At 40.4% G+C, this 19916-nt stretch overlaps 1 protein-coding gene across 2 annotated transcripts in view; it reads right to left on the bottom strand.

Annotated features, from left to right (window-relative positions):
* Positions 1 to 330: 330 nt before the first annotated feature.
* tyw1 (tRNA-yW synthesizing protein 1 homolog (S. cerevisiae)) overlaps positions 331 to 19916 on the bottom strand; it is a 38341-nt gene continuing 18755 nt past the window's right edge. Inside the window, exons 14-16 of one of the 2 annotated variants that reach the window (XM_086125942.1) lie at positions 18231 to 18341; positions 4915 to 5082; positions 331 to 1976 (exon numbers count right to left, since the gene is read on the bottom strand). In XM_086125942.1, the coding sequence (XP_085982068.1) occupies positions 1755 to 1976; positions 4915 to 5082; positions 18231 to 18341 (501 nt within the window). In that variant the 3' untranslated portion in view covers positions 331 to 1754. The remainder of the gene's footprint in view (positions 1977 to 4914; positions 5083 to 18230; positions 18342 to 19916) is intronic. The other variant, XM_086125943.1, reaches the window with a different exon arrangement.

Here is a 19916-nt window from a genome sequence, read left to right as displayed (position 1 = left end):
TTTTTTTAATGGAATATGAATTTTTAAAAAAAGAGTGAATAAAGAGTGCGTTGTCATACCACTTTGAGGCTAAGAACTTGTGGCGATCACAAAGATGACGAAGTGAGTTCGAGTGCTTCCTCCCAAATGTCAATCACACATCTTACTGTCAATCAAAGACCAAAGTTAGTCAGAAGAGCACAGTATGTGGAATTGTAACATTTTGAAGCGGATGTACGGCTGCAGGTATGGGGGACCTATTTGAATTTAAAAAAAAACTCAGGCAATAAAAATGATTATGTAGCATAACAGGTTGCTATAATAAAGTCAGTCACATGCAATTTTTCAACATCCTGTGAATGACATTTAGAAAAGTCCTAACTGTATTTTATTGTTTCAAGAAAACATTAACAAAATGTTGCAAACACACAAAAAATCTCTGCGGCAAACAGATAACATAGAATGTAACCACATGCACATACGTGGCCATCATAAAAATAGAAAAACAAGCAAGAATAATCATAATTATGTGCTTACTTTTCATACAGTAGCAGTTTTTCATGTTTCTATACAGTATCTCTAAGCTTTAAAACTAAGGTAATTTATTAGTAACCTAATCTAATGAGTTCTTATAAAATACCCCAACGGTGAAAATCATGTCACCTATCATATTATGTATAGACAATTCTTATTGAATTGTTACATATTTAACAACAATAAATTTTAAATCAGTGTCTCCAAAAAGTTTTAAATTGCTGAAAGATGCCACAAAAGGTGGCAAAGCACGACATGAATGGGTTTAGTGCGTGTTTGTGTGTATGTGAGTGGCGAATAGTATTCCCCTCCTGTAGGCGGAGGGTAGGGACTGAGCCCTGCCGTGAATGACAAAAATCCACGACAAACTCACAACACAGCTAAAAAGATTTAGAAATGCCACAAGATGGTGGCAAAGAACTAATTTGACCAAATGAACCTCCTCAACTGACTTTAACATAGTGCGTAGGCACCAAAATGCTACCAGGTAGCAGCAAAGCACTGCTTATGTCTAAACGAACCTCCAGAACTGACTTCAACATAGATCCTTGAATCTAAGATGCCACAAGATAGTTGCAAACAACAAAGCACTACTTTTGTCTAAATGAACCTCCCCAACTGAATTCAACATAGCACCTTGGCACCAAAATGCTACAAGATGGTACCAAACTGTGAGGCACAAGTTTGATCTAAATGAAGCTCCTCAACTCACTTCAACAAAGTTTCTTGACACCAAGATCCAACAAGATGGTGGCCAAAAACTAATTTTCTCTAAATGAATATCCTCATGTCAGGTCAACCTTTTCTTTTTTTCACCAAATAATGGATGTTCTAGAAAAGGTAAATTTGCAAAACGTCAGAAAAGTGAAGTCAATCTGTATGTGGGATAAAACCAGATTGTTTCCCCATTTATGTTAAGAAGGGATTGGGTGGGGAAAAGCTTGTAACATTTGCAAAATGTGAGGAAAAGTCATTTAGCACGCTGTAGAGAGTGAGATCTGGCCCGTGTGCCTTCGGTTTGACAACTCTGCTCTGTAACGGGGCCTCTAATTAAGCTGCAGAGAGGATCAATTTAATTTAATCAACCAGCGTGAGACACTCACCAGATTTAATTCTGTCAGCTCATTAAGCAAACTTATTTAAAAAAAAAAGGGGGAAGAGAGAGAGAGAGAAACCCAATAACGAGGAAGGGATGTATTGAAAATAAAACCCAATTAAAAGTCCTCATCAAAGTGGTGCAATCAGCATCCAGAGAGATCTTTGCCTTTGTTGCGTCTCTGGAAGCGGGTTTCGGCTGGGTCAAAGCCCTGCTCACTTGCTCCAAACAGCGCCCAGTCGGGGGTCTGCGCTGTGTAATCCGACGAGGAGAAAACCTTTTTGCCGCCGCTCTCCTGGTAAACCCTGGCCAGGTCCTGGAAACGATCATAGTCGATCCACGTATGCCACTTGCCATCCGCCTTAAACTGAAAACAGAGTAGTATTGTATTTTATACAATGACAATAAAAGTGATTCTGATACAAAAGATGAGCGGATGGCAGCTACGTAGTCAGCTATTAACATAGTTGTCTCCATCATAATTTGGTACTCCATGTGAAACATCACAAAGAAGATGGTCTCAACACGTCAGATCACAAGTGACATGGGTAGCTAGATTTACAAGCTAGCTAGCTGGTGGCTAGTAAGATGATAATGTAGCAGTCTTCATCTTTACTTGGTACTCCTTCATGTCAAACATGAAAAACAAGGAAGACCCACTCACACCCTGTGATCTTTTCTACGCCGACTTAAAGTACATACGCCAACTTCTGTGGTAATTTCTCTTCTGTTGGACTTTCAGAATGAATTTTGAAAAACTTTCAAGGTTGTGCTGTATTTTGTTCAGACTTTCTCTTTATCAGCCACAACTCTCACAGCCAAGCCACCATACATCTTATTTAAGGGCCCACTGGAGGCTGATACCTGGATCCGTGTGTTTGTGTAAGAGTGTGTGTCTCACCAAGCCAAGCAAAATGGGTAAGCAAGTGACCTCTTGTCTTTCCCACAATGCACCGGCGGGAGATTCAATAAATGGCCAGTGAGGCGCTAAAGGTGTTAAAAGCAAACAGGACAAACATGCCATTCGTCCTATAATGGGATTTCCATTCATGTTTAATATCAAAAATGGTCCACGGAGAAAGAGTCCTTTTCACATGGTCAGCAGAAAAAAAAAAAAAAAAGCTTCATAAAAATCGCGTGAAACATCACAGACCAAAATCAAGTGACTGATAGATGATAAAAGAGACTCCTAATTGAGTCTTGCATCAAGTGGCAGGAAAAGGGAGGAAGGAATTTCTTTTTAAAGGGGAGGTCAACAGAAATTTTCCTTACAAAGGCATTCCGTTTAACATTGCGTTTGTGGAATATGTATTAGCACACAACATAAAAATGTAGCACTTACAACGATGTGCATCGTTCTGAGAGCTTTCCAACGATATGGGCTACAATTGTATGGTTCGGGTGTACCTAATGAAGTGTCCAGTGCCTTTATGCTATGCGCTCCACATGTCACATGTAGTGATCATGTAGCGAGCATGAAAAGAACACAGAAGACTATCCAGCTGTGGTAGTCCTGTCTCGGGTCTCATTCATTCATTCATTGGAAGAGAACTGAAGGTTCTATGAGCTTCTAGGGCAGAACATCGACAAACAAATGATGCGAGAGCACACAACAGGTCAATGCATCACTTCTGCACTTAAATGCATGTTTGTGTGGTTCACGTAGCAACGTTCATACAGTTGAAAACAGTGAAAATGGTCATGAACATGCCTAACCATTTGCTGGCAATGTCACTTTATAAAGAAACAGGGCACATGCACATATTTGCCCTCTCACATTTGAATGATTCTTTTTTTTAATGTGAGCTACAAATAAGCAGACGCCCGTGTTTTAAAAATCATATTTGAGCACAAAGGTTTCCCAGGCCTGGTCAAGTCACTCTCCCTAAAAAAAAAATAAGCGCCTATTTTGAAAGGAAGACGAGGGCGACAGCTCATGTCTGCAGGAGAAAGCATTATGTTGTAGCACAACAATCTGGGCTGCAAATGCAAAGATTGGGAGTGTGTGTGAGTGTGTGTGCGCGCAAATATATTAGGAAAAGCTGACAGGCGTGGGTGAGAAGGATGTGCATATGAAGTAAAGTCTGAGGCTGTCGCACGAATGGCCATTGCCGCGCAGGACAGGAAAGATGAGGGGGTTGGAATATTGACTGTGTGGAAGAGTGAGTGAGAGAGTGCGTGTGCGAGTCCGAGTGTAAAAAAGAGAGAGAGGAAGAAAGACTCAGAAAAAAGAGAGTCTGTAGGTGTGAGTGTGTTCACAGGCGTAAGAGTGACTAAGTGTGTGAGTGAGTGTGTGAGAGAGTAAGTGAATGTGTGACATGTCTGTGTGTTAAAGAGAGTGAGCAAGTGTGTGTACATCAAAGATAGTGTCAATGAGTGAGTGAGTGTGTGGCTGAGTAAGAGAACAAGTGAGAGAGAGAGGCTATGTGTGTGTGTGTGTGTGTGTGTGTGTGTGTAGCCTGCCTGCAGGCTCCCAGAGCCCATGCGGTGCCACTGGATCACATCTGCAGGTGGCACCGAAGTAAAAAAGAAAAGTTAAACAACAACTCACAAATAAAACAAGAGTTTGAACATTCTAATAGTGTGTGTGTGTGTGCGCGCGCACCAAGACAATGATTCACCGTTCAATTGTCAAACATCTGCCCACGCCTCAATTGGACTGTTTCCCCATTAAAGAAATAATGACGCGGTTTAAGAAAATGAGCTGTGGCAACAAGAAATCAGTCTTCACACATGAAAGGCAGAGTGAAATGTGTAAAACTTAATTCAAAAAAACGCTATAAGTGGATTCGTTGCTGGACAGGACATGGCAGGTGAAGACAAAGTAAGACAGGGCCGAACAGCAGAGGGCAAAACAAGACTAAATACAGTAAGACAAGACAGGACAGGGCAGGGCATGACAGAACAGCGTAGGGAAGGACAGTGCAGGAAATTACTAAATAAGACAAGGCAGGACAGGACAGGGCAGGGGAGGCTAAAACGGGACAATACATGGTGGGACAGGAAAGGGCAAGAAGGGGTGGGATAAGGCAGGGCAGGCCCCAGAAAGATGAAACAAAGCAAAACAGAGTAGGATAGGACAGGACAGAATAAGGCAGGATCGGGCAAGACAGGACAAGACTTGACAACACGATAGAACAAAACAAGTCAAGGTAGGAATAGAAATGAAGAGTAAGGAGAGAAAAAGGGCTCCAGCCACAACAATCTCCAGACAGAACAAAATCTGAAAAGACGAGAAAGGACAGGAAAGACCACCAAGGGATAGGATAGGATAGGATAGGATAGGATAGAGCGTGTGACATTACCTTCTTGTGGGCAATAAGAAGACAGTTGGAGTGCTCGTGTTCGCATGCGATTTCGTAGTCAGTCAGCATGTTGACTAGCTGCTGCACAAACACAACCACTTCCTGGTGCCATGGGATATTGGCCATGGTCAGACTGCTGGCTGAACTCTCACCACAGTACGTCACACCCTGAAAAAAACCCCCATCAAACTTATGGCAGGAACACTTTTACTTTTGTCAATTTAGATCACACAGAGACCTCACTTTAACCTTCTTTTCTTAAAGTCAGAATGTGAACACAAAACAAAAGGTAACAAAAACAACACCAGGCACGAGCGCAGGTCAGATAACTGTACTGTGTGAAATTAAGTCAATGAAATCTCAACTGCAGGAAAAAAGTGACAAAAGGTGGAGAAGCAGAATGAAGGGACGCATCGACAAATCAGCAGTTTGAAAGACAAAATGAAAGCAGATGTGGATCGGGGCAAACAGAAAAAAATAGAAAGCTAGAGGAATGCTTCAATAGCTTGGAAACAACAGCTAACTGTCACTCAGACGCTATTGCAAACCAACAGCAACATAATTTGCAGACCAAGATGACACCTAATAAGTGATCAGCAACAAGAGGTGTAACAGAAAATGCCCTATTTGATATTGTTTAACTGGTTCCAATGTGTCTCAGGACCTTCAAAGGTGAATTGCAATAGCTGGTTTCATTAGAACACATGTACATAAAGTATAGAAGAAGTAACTCCAGTCTGTCTCATGGTTAATTAATTTCACAAAAGCTAATAGAATAACTTAAACTAAAATTTGCAAGGTGAAAAGATTTGACAATATGTCAAAATGCTGAGTCGGGCAAAAATTGCCACTTTCGCACATCAAGAATTTTGAAAATTGGACGATGGGTTCCAGAGAAATTCAGCTTTTTGTGTTGGGGTGAGGAAAAAAACCTGCCTTTTTGGGGAATGTTTATGTGTGATATCCTGTATAGAAAATCTGTTAAAAAAAAAAAAAAAAAAAGTAAAACAATGCAACGTTAGAGAACCTTCTTTGGATTGACTGACACGTTTCACTTAAACATATTCACAATTTGCTTGTCCGGGCAAAAATTCCGAAATGGCAAAGGGTCAAAATTACTGTGATGCTTCAAATGCTGACACTTGCAGAATTCAACTGTCAACTGAACTAGCACAAATGGAAGATTATTGGTTAGAGGAGCAGTGTGAGCAGTAGGATAAATATCAAAATAAAATACAAGCAAGAGGGCTTTAAAAATATGGTAGCTAACAGAAACTACATTTTACGTTTATAAAACTAACTAAAACGAACTATAATTCAAGTGAAAATGTCATTTGTTGATGTCAATTCAATTCAAAATGACCCTTGGGTGTTTATTTTTAATGTATTTATTTCAGTATTAAACATAATAAATGTAAGAAAGAAGGTCGAACAGTTTCTACTTTATTACACAATACTTAATGACTTTTTTTTTGGCACACGAGAAATACTCTGTACATGTGGAAAAAAAAACTAAAACTAAGACAAAAACTAATTAAAAAAAACTAAACTAAAAGAAAAGCATTTCAACTAATAAAAACAGCTCTCAAAACTACATAAAGCTAACTGAAAGACAAAGGACAACACAAAAAAAAAACAATGATAATGAAACATCCAAAACTATCATAAAATCCTCTGCTCAAGAAAAAATTCTTTTCATCTGGCAATTTTACCCCAAAGCCCAATATGCCAAACATTTTGTGAGCGGTGTATAAGGAAAATTCACCTAATTAGAACCTCAGACAGCACCTTGGTGCAGTCACGATTGGAAATAAGTGCTTAGGAGACTGGATTTTTTTTATTTATTAATTTTTTTTTCAGGCTGACATTTCTTGCCTTTGCAGATTGTTTGTGCATTCGGGATGCAATTGATGGCGGTGGCTGAACCTGGAGGCTTGCTGACTAACAGCCCAGCACAACAGCGTAGCCATAAATCACTTGATGGCGGCCCAGACGACGGCCGGCGGGGTTGGTGGCGTGTTTTTGGCAGAAGAGCGGATGATAGGCATGATCTATGAAAAGCTGTGTATCCTTCAGGAGTTCATGTGACTGCTGGCCTGGCTCCAATCATTGATGCCGTTTTCCTCTTCATAATTCAAAGGCCCAAACATGACATTGGGGGGGAACATTTCAATTTGTTTCACAATATAACATAAAGTGCGCTTTAGACACATTTTAACTTGTTGAACACAATTTTTTTTAAATTATTCCTTTGCGCCCGTTCTCACTTTCTCTCTGTGAAGAAATAGATTAGTCTGTCACATCACTTTGCGTGCTTGCTTCAAGCTGTTTGTCACTTACGGTTGACGTTTACTGTAAAACTGTCCCATGTAACAACATAAATATTGTACAGCTAACCAAAATTTGGCAAGCAAGAGTCCAGTCGCGTAATGCTAATGTAAAATGTAAAACAGCATAAACATAATTTTAATGGAATTTTTTTAATTTATTTTTGCATTTTTTTCCCTCTCTCTGCAATGATTTCCCTTTTCAATAATGTATTAATTTTTTTAATCTAATATTAAAAGTTCTATGTATTTGGTAATACTGTATTGTATTTGTGTAATTTTGGAAATGGAAAAATATTACATTTTGTAATTTCATATGATCTATATTTTTTTCGTAAGGTGATTTTTGTAATTTTTCTGGAACATTTCCATTTTTTCCAGTAGTTTTTTTTGAAAATATTACAAAAATACAACACTCAATAGTATAATAATAAATGCAGAGCAGACAACAAGAGAATGAAAGGTTGTATATAATTAAACACCAAAATGCACGGTTCAATCTAAACAGCCAGGATCTGTGCCCCATCTTATGTGCTTGGTCAAATTGTGACACAGTTGACACACTTCCGACTTCAAGCTCTGCTGTGGCACTAGTCGAGTGAAGAAATTAAAAACAAACATTGCAGTGGTCTTTTGGGGGCTAAAATCAAGCTTCCTTGGCATTTCATGGCCACAAATTAACACTTTGGGCAAATGTTATAAATATATTATGGCCACTATTGATTTTTGTCCCCTACTCCCATTTATGTCTGGTGATCGATAAGGAGCATAAATGTGCAGTGGGTGTTTTGAAAGCAAATTTATCGGTGTGTCTGTTGACTCAATAACGCTTATTGATGCAGCAGAGAGACAATCAATCAGGCCTCCAATGAGCACAACATACCAAGGAAGAAGAAAATGATTCACAGGGGAAGGGGGAAAAAAATCCACTGACAAAAGAAAATGTGACAATGAATTCAATTATTGCCTGCTTTTTGTGCACCCATCCTGAGAAATTAAAGAACGCCTTTTGTACACTCACTGCACACTTCATTAGGCACACCAGGAATGTAATACACTGCACTATTTCTGCTGTGATTTGCTGTGTTTTTGCAAGGGATATCATTTATGGGTTGACCATTCAGATCCTAAACTGTGCTGATATTCTTGTTAAAAAAAAATATTAAAAAAACACCCAGTGGAGACTGAAAAAAGTCCATTTGAAGGGGTATTAGTGACACGCTGAAAGATTTTGAATATAATTACATGATTAAAAGTGTTTACAAGAATTATTTTGTTTCCCCAAGCTCCAAAGGTCTACTTTCAAGTAATTTGGAGTTCATCTAAAAGGATACACACCCTTTTATAGCGAGGCTGTGGCTGTATTAGGAAATAATCAATTGCATTCTAACTAGTGTGAACTTGCAGTCAGCACACACCTTCCAACAATCAAAGTTCCTCTGATTAGCACCAAATAAAGTTCAGGTGTTCTCGTAGGCTTTTCCTAAAATTGGATTGTGAAATGTCCTAAAATGATTTTTTTTCTCTTTCTTGCATTTAAAAAAAACGGCATTTGAACAGGGGTGTGCAACGTTTTCTTTTTTTTTTATATATATATATCTGCTGTGTATGAGCCGCTGGTGTTAAGGAGACTAGATTGATGAATGGCTGTCTTTAGATTGAAGGTGTTGATATAATGAAGAAATTGGATATGGATAGAGTTAGCCCACTCTAGTTCTCAGTCACTCAAAAGTCCCCAGTGAGTGTGTCAGGGAGCATTATCGAAAGAAACATTTGTCAGCACTTGTTGTCAAGTGACAAATGAGAAGGTTTCCAGGCTAATCGATAGCGGAGAGCATTTCGCAGAAGCACAGTGACGTTCTCCACAGGCAACACTGGTACAGGGGTCATGTAAACAGCATGGTTCAATCAATATTTCAAAAAGTAAAAAAATGATATCAGCGAGCTCTTTAACTCATTCACTCCCAAAGACGTTTTTAAACGTCTTTTCAGACTTGGTCCAGAATTGGCTGGTACTGAATGAGTTAAATATCTATTCAACGTACAGTGACTTAAGGCCAAACTAACTTTTACAGTTTCAGTGGGTTTCATGAGAGCTGGTGTTCGTAATGAAGTGGCTGCTGAGTGTATGATCTGCAATTGAGGACATCATCATAAACGCAATCATCATTCAACTCTACTTGTTCGCACTGGATAAGCAAACCCACGACGGCCCAAATAGAAAAAAAGCTATGAGACAAAACGCAGATTGTCTCTGTCAACAGACGAGGCGCTCGGAGGAGGATGGATGAGCTAACACGGGTTTAGTTTGTTCGTTTTAATGCGGTAGCAAAGTGCCAAACAAGCAAGACTCAAAAAACGCAATTCATTACAGGAAACGCGTGAGTGCGAGCACAAGCGCAAGCGCGCATGCACACACATTTAAGCGCGCACACACACACATTCATAAGAAGAGTAAACTTACAAACGTATTATGACAAAAATACATGGCAAAAATATCTAAAATAACAAAAATAATAGAATTTCGCAATATTAGCCCCATCATTTCAATAAATTGTAAATGTATTGAATTCACAAAAACTGTAAATTGGGAATTTCTCCATTGTGAGACAAATAAAGGTTTTCTTATTATTCTTATTATTAAAATACAAAAGTGCTTGAAATATATTCCTTCCTGCGAATCACTAACATTTTATAAACCCTGTTGCTGAAAAATGCTTCACAGCTGTGTTGCATCTATCCCATTCACTCCACAGTTCCTCTGTTCCGATGGTGAAAACAACCACCGCGCAAACACCTCCAAGGAGCTTTTCTCCTTTCTTTCCTCCGGCCCCTGCACAAAAACAAAAAGCCTCACGCGAGACTTACAAAGAAAAATGAAGCGGTGGCAAACCAACTCCCTCAATTATTTACTCGAGTTTGTCAAACGTGCGAGGCGGCTGTTCGCTTGCGCCCTCCATCATCATTTGGGGGCCCTTCTGCCACATGATTACCGTGGACGGACTCCTGGCTCACCCTGGGGGAACTAATGGGCCGCAAGAACGTGGCGTGCTCTTGATTATGGGGGGGGGGGGGGGGTGTTCCCTCGAGAGGCTGCCTCGTGAATGCTAACAAAGAGCCTGGCATGCTCTTTTGCTCCTGGAATGGCACAACAAAAATAATTTGGGTGTGTTCTGAGAACAATTCAAACCATCATTTGCCAGTTTGAAAATTTATGTAATTAACCATCAGCAGGACCTGTTGGACTCCATGCACCTTTGATGTTGTTTGTGGCCATTTTTGACGTTGCACAGAAATACGGTAGCGTGCAATTTTTAAAAACGTATTCATTTTTGGTATGAAGGAACTAAATTCAACTGTATTGAAAAGTTTCGTTCAGACAAAAGTATTGTTTTAGAATGATCTTTTGGGATCTTGGCGCTGAGGAACTAAGTTGAAGTGACTTGCGGATTTTCATTTTGATAAAAGTAGCGCTGAGTGGCCATCTTGTGGTAGCTTGATGTCAAGGAACTAGATTTAAGTGTACTGAAGGGCTTTATTTAGACAAAAGTAATGCTCTGACACCGTCTTGTGGCACCTTAGTGCCACGGAACTGAGCTGGTAAATTGAGGAGCCTGATTTCGACCAAAGTAGTACTTATTGATAACCTTGTGGTATCTTGGTGTTCTACTTCTTCCTTTCATAACTTTGCTGCTGTGAATCGGGAATTTCTCCATTGCGAGACTAATAAAGGTTTTCTTATCTTATCTTATCTTATCTTAAAGTGAATTGAGGAGCTTCATTTAGACAAAGGGAGTGCTTTGCCACCGTCTTGGTGTCAAGGAGATAAGTTGATTTGATTTGAAGAGCCTAATGGAGACAAAAGTATTCTTGTGGCATCTTGAATCTAAGTTGAAATAAATGGAGGAGCCTTGCTTCGACAAAGTAGAGCTGTGGGGAAGTACAAGTAGCCTCATTTTCACCAAAGTTGTGCTTTGGAATAATCTTATGGTATCTTGGTGTGAAGTAAATTCGGGCTCAACTTTTTCTCAAACCGCAGTCCTTTGTCTGTTCATTCATAGTATATCGAGCATTAAAGACAAAGAGCCAGAAGATGGATGGAACTTATGAGATATATTGAAGATATATGCTTCCACCCGACGGTGACGATAGTGAAATCGCTGAAGTCGAAAATTCCATCAGATCTGACGATCATAATTTTATCCACACCTGGAAGCCATCTGATATGGATTTGTACAACCATTTTTTTCCTTTTTCGCATTAACCCCCCTTTGGGAAATCCAGCCTGAGCTGCTGACGAGAGGACAAACGGTGTCTGATGAGGACACGTGTCACAGTCCCTCACGAACTCAATTATTCATTGGCGTGTTCAAAAATGAATAGATGCATGCAAAAGGACCCGCATGTTGTTAAATAATAAAACCTTCATGTCTTTTTGACTGTGCTAAAATGGAATCCTAATACTTGACAAGATACAGTTTGAGTGGGCTTTTATACTTTGAATACGAGTTGTGATTTGAGTTTTGACTCACGGTTTCATTTCGGATGCTTTCCTAGTTTTAGATGGTTTATTCTAATATTTTTAACTCAGCACAGACAATGTAAGTCAAATCATTAGGCTCATTTGTGCTATCAGACGTGAGCCAGAGCAAAATTGCTCAACTTGTTACGAAAAACGTGAATGTTAAATTTCGCGAAATGCTCAGATATGATAAACTTTAGAAATGATTACAAAAAATGTCAGAAAAATCTAAAAATGGAAAATTTTGGACCTGACTACAACAATTATTTTTAGATATATAGAAAATAAACAGTAGTTAAATACACAAAACACCTCATCACAGTTAGCTGTGTGATTACAAAAAAAAATTTGCGATAAAATGCAAATAAGGATACATATATTGGGCCACAAAATCAAACTCTGTTGCTACTCTGACAAAAATGTTAGAAAACATTCCTTAAAATAACTAAAAATATTACAATACTACAGTACAAAAACACATAAAAATACAAAAAGAGGAGACTTCCGGTATGACAGCGAGAGGGTAGGCTGCAAACGCGTGGAGCTCCCGGCCGTACGAGCAAAAAACGGAGAAAAAAAACGACAAAAGAACGGAGGCTGCGACCCGAACATAGGATAAGATGGATATGAACAAAGCTCTGTCGGGAAAGGGAAGGGAGAAGAAGAAGAAGAGCGAGAAACAGACTGAAAACACGCACGACGAAGATGAAGGGGGATCGGCGTTAGCGGCTACTGCTAACATAGCATTAGCTCGCGACATCGACAAACAACCTGCCTGGGCCTCGGCATTGCAGGCTAATCTACAGAGCGGACTCGGAGAAATAAGAGCCTAAATGGACACGGGACAACACCATTTAGACGGCAAGTTGGACAGAATCGTCAAACAAATGGAGGAGATGAAACAAGGACTAGAAAACTTGCGGGAGGAAACTGACAGAAAGCTTGAATCCGTGAACGCTGACATCCGGGTGCAAAGGAAGGATATAGAGATGCTGGAAGAAAGAGCAGGTGAAGTGGAGGACTGGAGTACAGAGGTACAGGAAATTCTCACTGTCTCACTCGAACAACAAAGGAAGCTCCAACAGAAGGTGGCCGACTTGGAAGGAAGGTCAAGGAGGAACAACATCCGAATTTGGGGACTGAAAGAGGGGGTCGAGGCAGATTCCACAATCGACTTTGTTGATAAGCTGATCCATAAAGAGCTGGGGATCTCCGAAGATATTCAACTGGAGATACAAAGGTCGCACAGAGCGCTTGCTCCAAAGCCATTATTGAACAAACCACCACGAGCGATGATAGTAAACTTCCTGAGATTCAACATCAAAGAAAACATACTCAAGACGGCCTGGCGAACGCCGCTTCAAGTGAAGGGGAACAGAGTGACCTTTGACCATGACTATGTGACAGAAGTGGCGGCTAAACGTCGAGAATATGCTGGACTTAAAATAATTCTAAAGGAGAAGGGAATTAGGTTCCAGTCCCCGATGGACACACTGAGGGTCCACTGGACTGAAGGAGTGAAAATATACAACAGCGCTCAGGAGGCGGCGGAGGCGATGCGGATGAGAGGGTGGCAGGTGCCGAGCCTTGGACAAGAGTACCCGACGACACAACAGAGACTGGAGGCAGCGCGCAAGTGGACAAAGACCAAGAGATAAATGTGAGAAAATTTGAACGAGACAAGGAGAATGAAGGACAAAAGCTGCGGAACAAAGAACTCGGACAGGAATGCAGTTGTTCTCAAAGGACTTATGGAAGCCACATAACTTTCTCTAATTTCCCTAGTTCAACGGTTGGTGAGTAAAGAACACATTTTATGTGGGGATGCTGTTAAAAGTTTTTGAAGGGGGGAGCAACTTTGAGTCGAGATAATTAGAAATCTGTCGACAGGCTCGGAATGTTCGGGTGTAAACGAAGGATATGTAGAGCAATGAAATTTGATTGATAGGCGGGATTTCTTTTCCCGACATAATCCACTGAAAAAGGTTAAAGAATGTTTAGAAATCTACAAAGCTCTGGCCGGGAGCTCTTGTACTGAATTGTTGGACTTTTGTAGTGAGCTTGGGAGATCAGCACTGGAGATGATCTCTGCCACTAAGGGGGCCCTGTCACTAGGAGCGGCTTTACCCCCCACCCACCAACAGGGGAAAGGGGATGTGAAAAGGGAATCCCTTAAAGCTTTGGAAGTTCAATTTCTGATTGTAGATGACAATTTTTTATGTTTTATGGTTACAGTGTTTAGTATGTATGTTGTGATCGGTGACATGGGGGTAAATACAGGATATTCCAGAAAGAATGATGGTTCAACATAGAGACATTAAGGTGGTGTCATTAAATGTGAATGGCATGAACAACCCAGTAAAGAGGGGGAAGGTGTTGACAAAATTAAGAAAGGAGGAGATGCAGGTCATTTTTTTACAAGAAACACACCTGACACCACAAGAACATGAAAAATTGAAAAGGTATGGGTACACTAATACATACTATAGTTCATTTAAAGAATGCCATAGAAGAGGGGTGGCTATATTAATGAAAAACTCAGTGAAATTTGAAATTGACAAAGAGATAAAGGATAGAGAAGGGCGGTATATAGTGGTCAAGGGGATGATGGAAGGCGAGAAGGTCACATTAATCAATGTATATGCTCCACCAGATAGTGAAAGGAATTTTTTTGAAGACCTTTTCAACGTCATAGCTGTGGAAATGGATGGGATCTTGATATGCGGAGGGGACTTCAATGTGGTGCTGAACCATGACTTAGATACAACAAGCACAAGGAAGTCTAGGATGCATATAACCAAGTGCATCAACACACAAATAAAACAACTAGGGATAATTGATGTATGGAGGGATGCACACGCGTTACATAGAGACTACACACATTACTCTCATCCACATGCAACCTATGCTAGAATAGACTACTTTTTCATGAAGATGGAGGATAGACACAGGGTGGAAGAATGCAGAATTGGTGTCACAGATTTGTCAGACCACAGCGCTGTGTATATGACAGTGAAATTGACCAGTAGAAGGAAATCTACAATTTGGAGGTTGAATGTAGGTTTATTGAATTAATAAGGGATTGGTACAAGAAATAAAGGGAGATATAGTCAAATATAGGGAAGAAAATGACAATGGAGAAGTTAACCCAAATATTGTGTGGGATGCTCTGAAAGCAGTCATAAGAGGAAAACTTATAGCACATGCAATACGGCTTAAAAGGATAAGACAAGAATCATATGAAAACTTAACAAGACAACTGAAAGAACTTGAAGAGCAGCATAAAAGAACAAATAACGCAGAGGTACTTATGAAGGTCACAGACACTAGAAAGGAGTAGTAAAGCTGCGGGTAGTGATGGCTTCCCCTCAGAGTTTTACAAGATATTTAGACAAGAACTACGCCCCCTTTTGCTATCTTCACTACGATATACCATGAAGGAGGGCAAGATTCCACCGTCATGGAAAGAGGCAATAGTCTCTATAATCCCCAAAGAGGGCAAAAATAAAGAGTTATGTAGTAGCTACAGACCAATATCCATACTTAACGTCGATTATAAGATCTATACCTCAATCATATCCAAAAGATTCGAGACTTTCATGCCTGAAATTATAGATAGAGACCAGACGGGTTTTGTCAAAGGTAGACAGGCCCAGGATAATATAAGAAAAACTTTACACATAGTGGAGGCGATTCGGAAGACAGGAATGAGTGCAGTGTTGGTGAGCATGGATGCAGAAAAGGCATTCGATAGTGTGCGGTGGGTCTATCTATATAAAGTCATGGAAAAATTCGGCTTCAATAGAGATTCGATTAGAGTTGTACAGACACTGTATAATGGGCCGACTGCAAGAGTGAAAGGGAATGGCAGCTTGACGGACCGAATAACACTTGAAAGGTCGACCAGACAAGGATGTTGCCTCTCACCAACACTATTCAATATCTTCATCGAACCCCTAGCCCAGGCAATCAGACAGAATCACAACATCAAAGGCGTGGAGCTGAGAGGCTCAGAACACAAATTGAGCCTGTTTGCCGATGATCTGATAGCATACGTAACACAACCGGAAGAGAGCTTCCCGAAACTGATGGGACAACTGGAAGAATATGAATGTTACTCAGGATATAGACTTAATGTAACAAAAACGCAGATCCTAGCACTTAACTACACACCATCAAAGTTGATGAAGGGAAAATACAAAGTAAAATGGGACAGTGAGACGGTAAAATACCTAGGTGTGTATGTCACGAAAAGCATGGACAAACTGTTTGAAACGAACTACACAAAGATTAATCAAGCCATCAAGGCAGACCTTGGGAGATGGTCAACACATGTCCTAGACTTAAGCTCTAGAATAGAGATGGTCAAAATGAACATTCTGCCGAGACTGCTATACCTCTATCAGTCGCTACCTATACCCATACCGCAAAAACAATTTATAGAATGGGATAAACTGACCTCAAGATTTATCTGGGGGGGTAAGCGGCCGAGGATTAGGCTGACGACACTACAGTTGCCCAAGGAGAAGGGAGGATTGGCGGTACCGAATTTTAAGGATTACTACCGTGCAGCACAACTCAGAGCAGTAGCATGTTGGTGTAACGGAGAGTATAGAGCAAAATGGAAAGAAATTGAAGTGAGGGCTGAGGGATACCTGACTCAAACACTGTTGGGGGACAGAAGATTATTTCGGGTAAAGGAGGGCTTGATAGATCAAATAACAAAATTCACTTTAAATACGTGGTTCACCACAGTAAAAGAAAATAAATTAGAAAAGGAGGTGAAAATCCTAAGGTGGCTATCACATGATGAGGACTTTCAACCAGGGAAAGATTATGGTTTCAAAATATGGGAAAGAAAAGGTATCACAGCGATGAGTACAATGATAGAGAAGGGGGAGATGCCGACCTTCCAAAAAATGAAAGAAATGTTTGATCTAGAAAGGAGCGACCTCTTCAGGTATCTACAAGTTAGAGACTACTATACAAAAGAAATAAAAATGGGTACGACAACTGAAAGACATGATGTAATACAGATAATGATGGATGCATATAACGGGGGCAAGAGTAACGTGATTTCATCCCTTTACAAAGGGCTCCTGTTGAACAAGGGGAATTCGACTCTGTATGTAAAAGAGAAATGGGAAAAAGAACTCCAAACCGAGATAACGGAAGAAGAATGGTTAAATATGTGCAGGATACAACAATCAACAACCGCTTCGAGACGTTGACGGGAGTTTGGTTGGAAAAATATCATGAGATTTTTTATAACCCCAGAGATGACCGGGAAATACAAACAAGGGCAGAGTGAGTGCTGGCGGTTATGTGGACAGGACAGGTCTGTAGATCATGCACACATATTTTGGAAATGTCGAATGCTGAAAGGTTATTGGGAAGAGGTTTGGAGAGAACTGAAGAAGATACTCGGTTATGAAATACCAAAGACCGGCTCAGTGATGTATCTGGGCGATATAAATCAAGGAAATGTACTGACGAGTGACGAGTACTTGGTAAAAGTGTTGCTGGGTGCCAGCAAGAAAGCCATAACAAGAACATGGTTTAAAACTGACCCGCCGACGAAGGACCTATGGCTGGAAATAGTGGGAGAAATATTTGAGTTAGAAAGATTCACATACATATTAAGGGTCCAAGTAGGGAAGTTTAAAACGAGATGGGAAAAATGGGAGGAGTACAAAAACAAATGAAAGAGGGAATGACACCACAAATCGGGAGAGGTCACTATAGATTACGGATATAAATCCAATAAAATGGACACTTGTCACTGTTGATCACAATATTCTGCTATTTTTATTTGTAGGTGTGTTGTTTTTTTCTTTCTTTTTCCTTTCCCCCCCCAAATATGTTTGTACGTCATTTGTTGTTTCCTATGTTAAAGGGCCGTCACAGCCATGTATGGACGGTGTTGTGGAAACTAAATACGGGTGGAAATGTACGACGTCCTCTGTATTCATATGTTCAGATTTGTATGGTCCTATGTGTGGTTGAAATAATAAAGATGCCAGTTACAAAAAAAAAAAAATACAAAAAGAGTAGAGGAACCCAAACACGTTGGAACAGACGTATTACAACAAAAAATTACAGAAATGCCTCTAAATAACAGAATGTTTTTAAAAAAAACTACATTACAACAAATGTATCTGAACAAAATATTGCTTCACACATTAGAGTAACAAACAATGAAAAACAAACGAACAAAAAAATGCATTTGTTTCCAATACTTTGGATGTAAACTTTGAAGTGAGCGCAGACGGCGTGTTGCGTGCCAGCCAGCCAGCCAGCCGCTGGCAGTGTTGGCATTCATGCACATTATCAAAGGAAAAACAAGGCTTTGCTGTCTGATGTCTCTCAAGACGCCCGCCGTGTGGATGCACTTCAGTAAACACACACACACACACACATGCACACACACACACACACACGAACAATGATACAAAACCATATCCTACCTTGACCTCGATAAAGTCGGGCTGGCCTAATGCGACAAGCTCTGAGTAGGCAGTTATCTCCTCCACGTTCCAAGCTTTGACCAGCGTTAACCGATACACTGTCCTCTGCCTCTGAACAGGAGAAACACACACACACACACACACGCGCACACATGAGACAAATGCAAATAGATGTACAACAAAATTATTGGAACAAGTTACAGAACAAATCTCAAGTTGGAAACTGATCAGACAAAAATAAATAAATAAATAAAAATGACATAACTAGCCAAATATCCCAACCAAAATTGTAATTACGACAGAACATCTCTTAAAATAAGTCACTCTACAGTACACATGGCTGGCGAGTTAAAAGTATTGCTTCAAGTTGACAACTCTTTGTAGCACAAGGGCAGGCCTGGGGGGAAGGGGGGGGGGGGGGGGGGTGGTGACGATCAAGGACATCCTGAAGTGTAATTTGCAATAAAACAAAACACCTTCCCTTTTGGTGCCTGGCCAGGACTTGATTGTTGATTCTGGGAACACAACACGCAGTGTTCCGTGTGAAAGACGCCGCAGCGCTGCAGTGAGTGCCGAAAGAGCGAATGGAAATAGAATGGAAAAGGAGGGGTCGCCCAGCATTTTAATGCCACAACAAAAGCAATTGGATGAGGGAATATGTTGTACACTGTGAACTTTCCCTAGGCGGATTACAAAAACGAGGCTAAAACACTGAACTACTGCTGTTCGAATGGTGCAGGATGACGTAGGCCTGGGTGTCAAACTCATTTTCACCGTAGGCCACTGGGTACTTGTGGTTTCCCTCAGAGGGTCGTTAGAACTGTGAAAATCATATAAATGTAGACTCACCTCATATGATCGTGTGTACACAATTTACCCTTGCATTTCATCGCTGTTCTATACATACAATTGCCATTCACTCTCTCACTGTATACAGCTCTGACTAGATCACACAAATCAAATTTGGGGGAATTTTGTGGGGATCAATTTTCCAAACAAAATCACTATGTACCAAGACATTCATAAACCAGCTGTAATCCCACGACTGATACCAAGAGGCACTCAACATACAGACTGGCTAAAGGTTGGCCATCTTGCAGCCGGCCGCTATCCTGAGCATCAACTTACATATGAACGGACTACCAACCGGACTTAGCCACTAGCAGTGCCCATCTTAAGTTGCCACTCACCAACCTGTAATTTGAATGCAGTGATTTTGCTGTGATGTTCTGTCTCTGGGGCAAAAATGCCACTGTGTATTGCATACACCTGTACCAGTAAATCTGGGAGACGCACTAGATGCACATTTCATCAGTAAGAATGTGTGATTATTTGTTATTTTCTCTTTTTTGCAGTATATTGTGAGTGCTACTCAAAAATTCATCTGCATTATGTCGTCAAAACAATCAAAAATAAAAGCAAATACCATGGGGACAAAATTCACTGTGAAATGTAAACTTTATCTATGTAACTCACAATTTATGATAGTGACATCAAATAATCTGACATAGAAAAGAATCATCCAAGCAGTTTCGTAAATGCCTATAGATGTCACAAGAGGGCGGCTCAGGCTATTAGACATGGCTATGGCCTGGCTCAATGAAGCTCTTCCCTTGTGAAGCTCTTCAAGCACATGTGGCGTAAATTTAAATCAGTAAATTCAAAAGCCAGATTACAACAATAATG

This window comes from Hippocampus guttulatus, chromosome 12, assembly GCF_054856545.1.
Source record: "Hippocampus guttulatus isolate MCC_2025c chromosome 12, RoL_Hgut_1.0, whole genome shotgun sequence".
Lineage (NCBI taxonomy): Eukaryota > Metazoa > Chordata > Actinopteri > Syngnathiformes > Syngnathidae > Hippocampus > Hippocampus guttulatus.
This window is presented reverse-complemented; position numbering and strand designations above follow the sequence as displayed.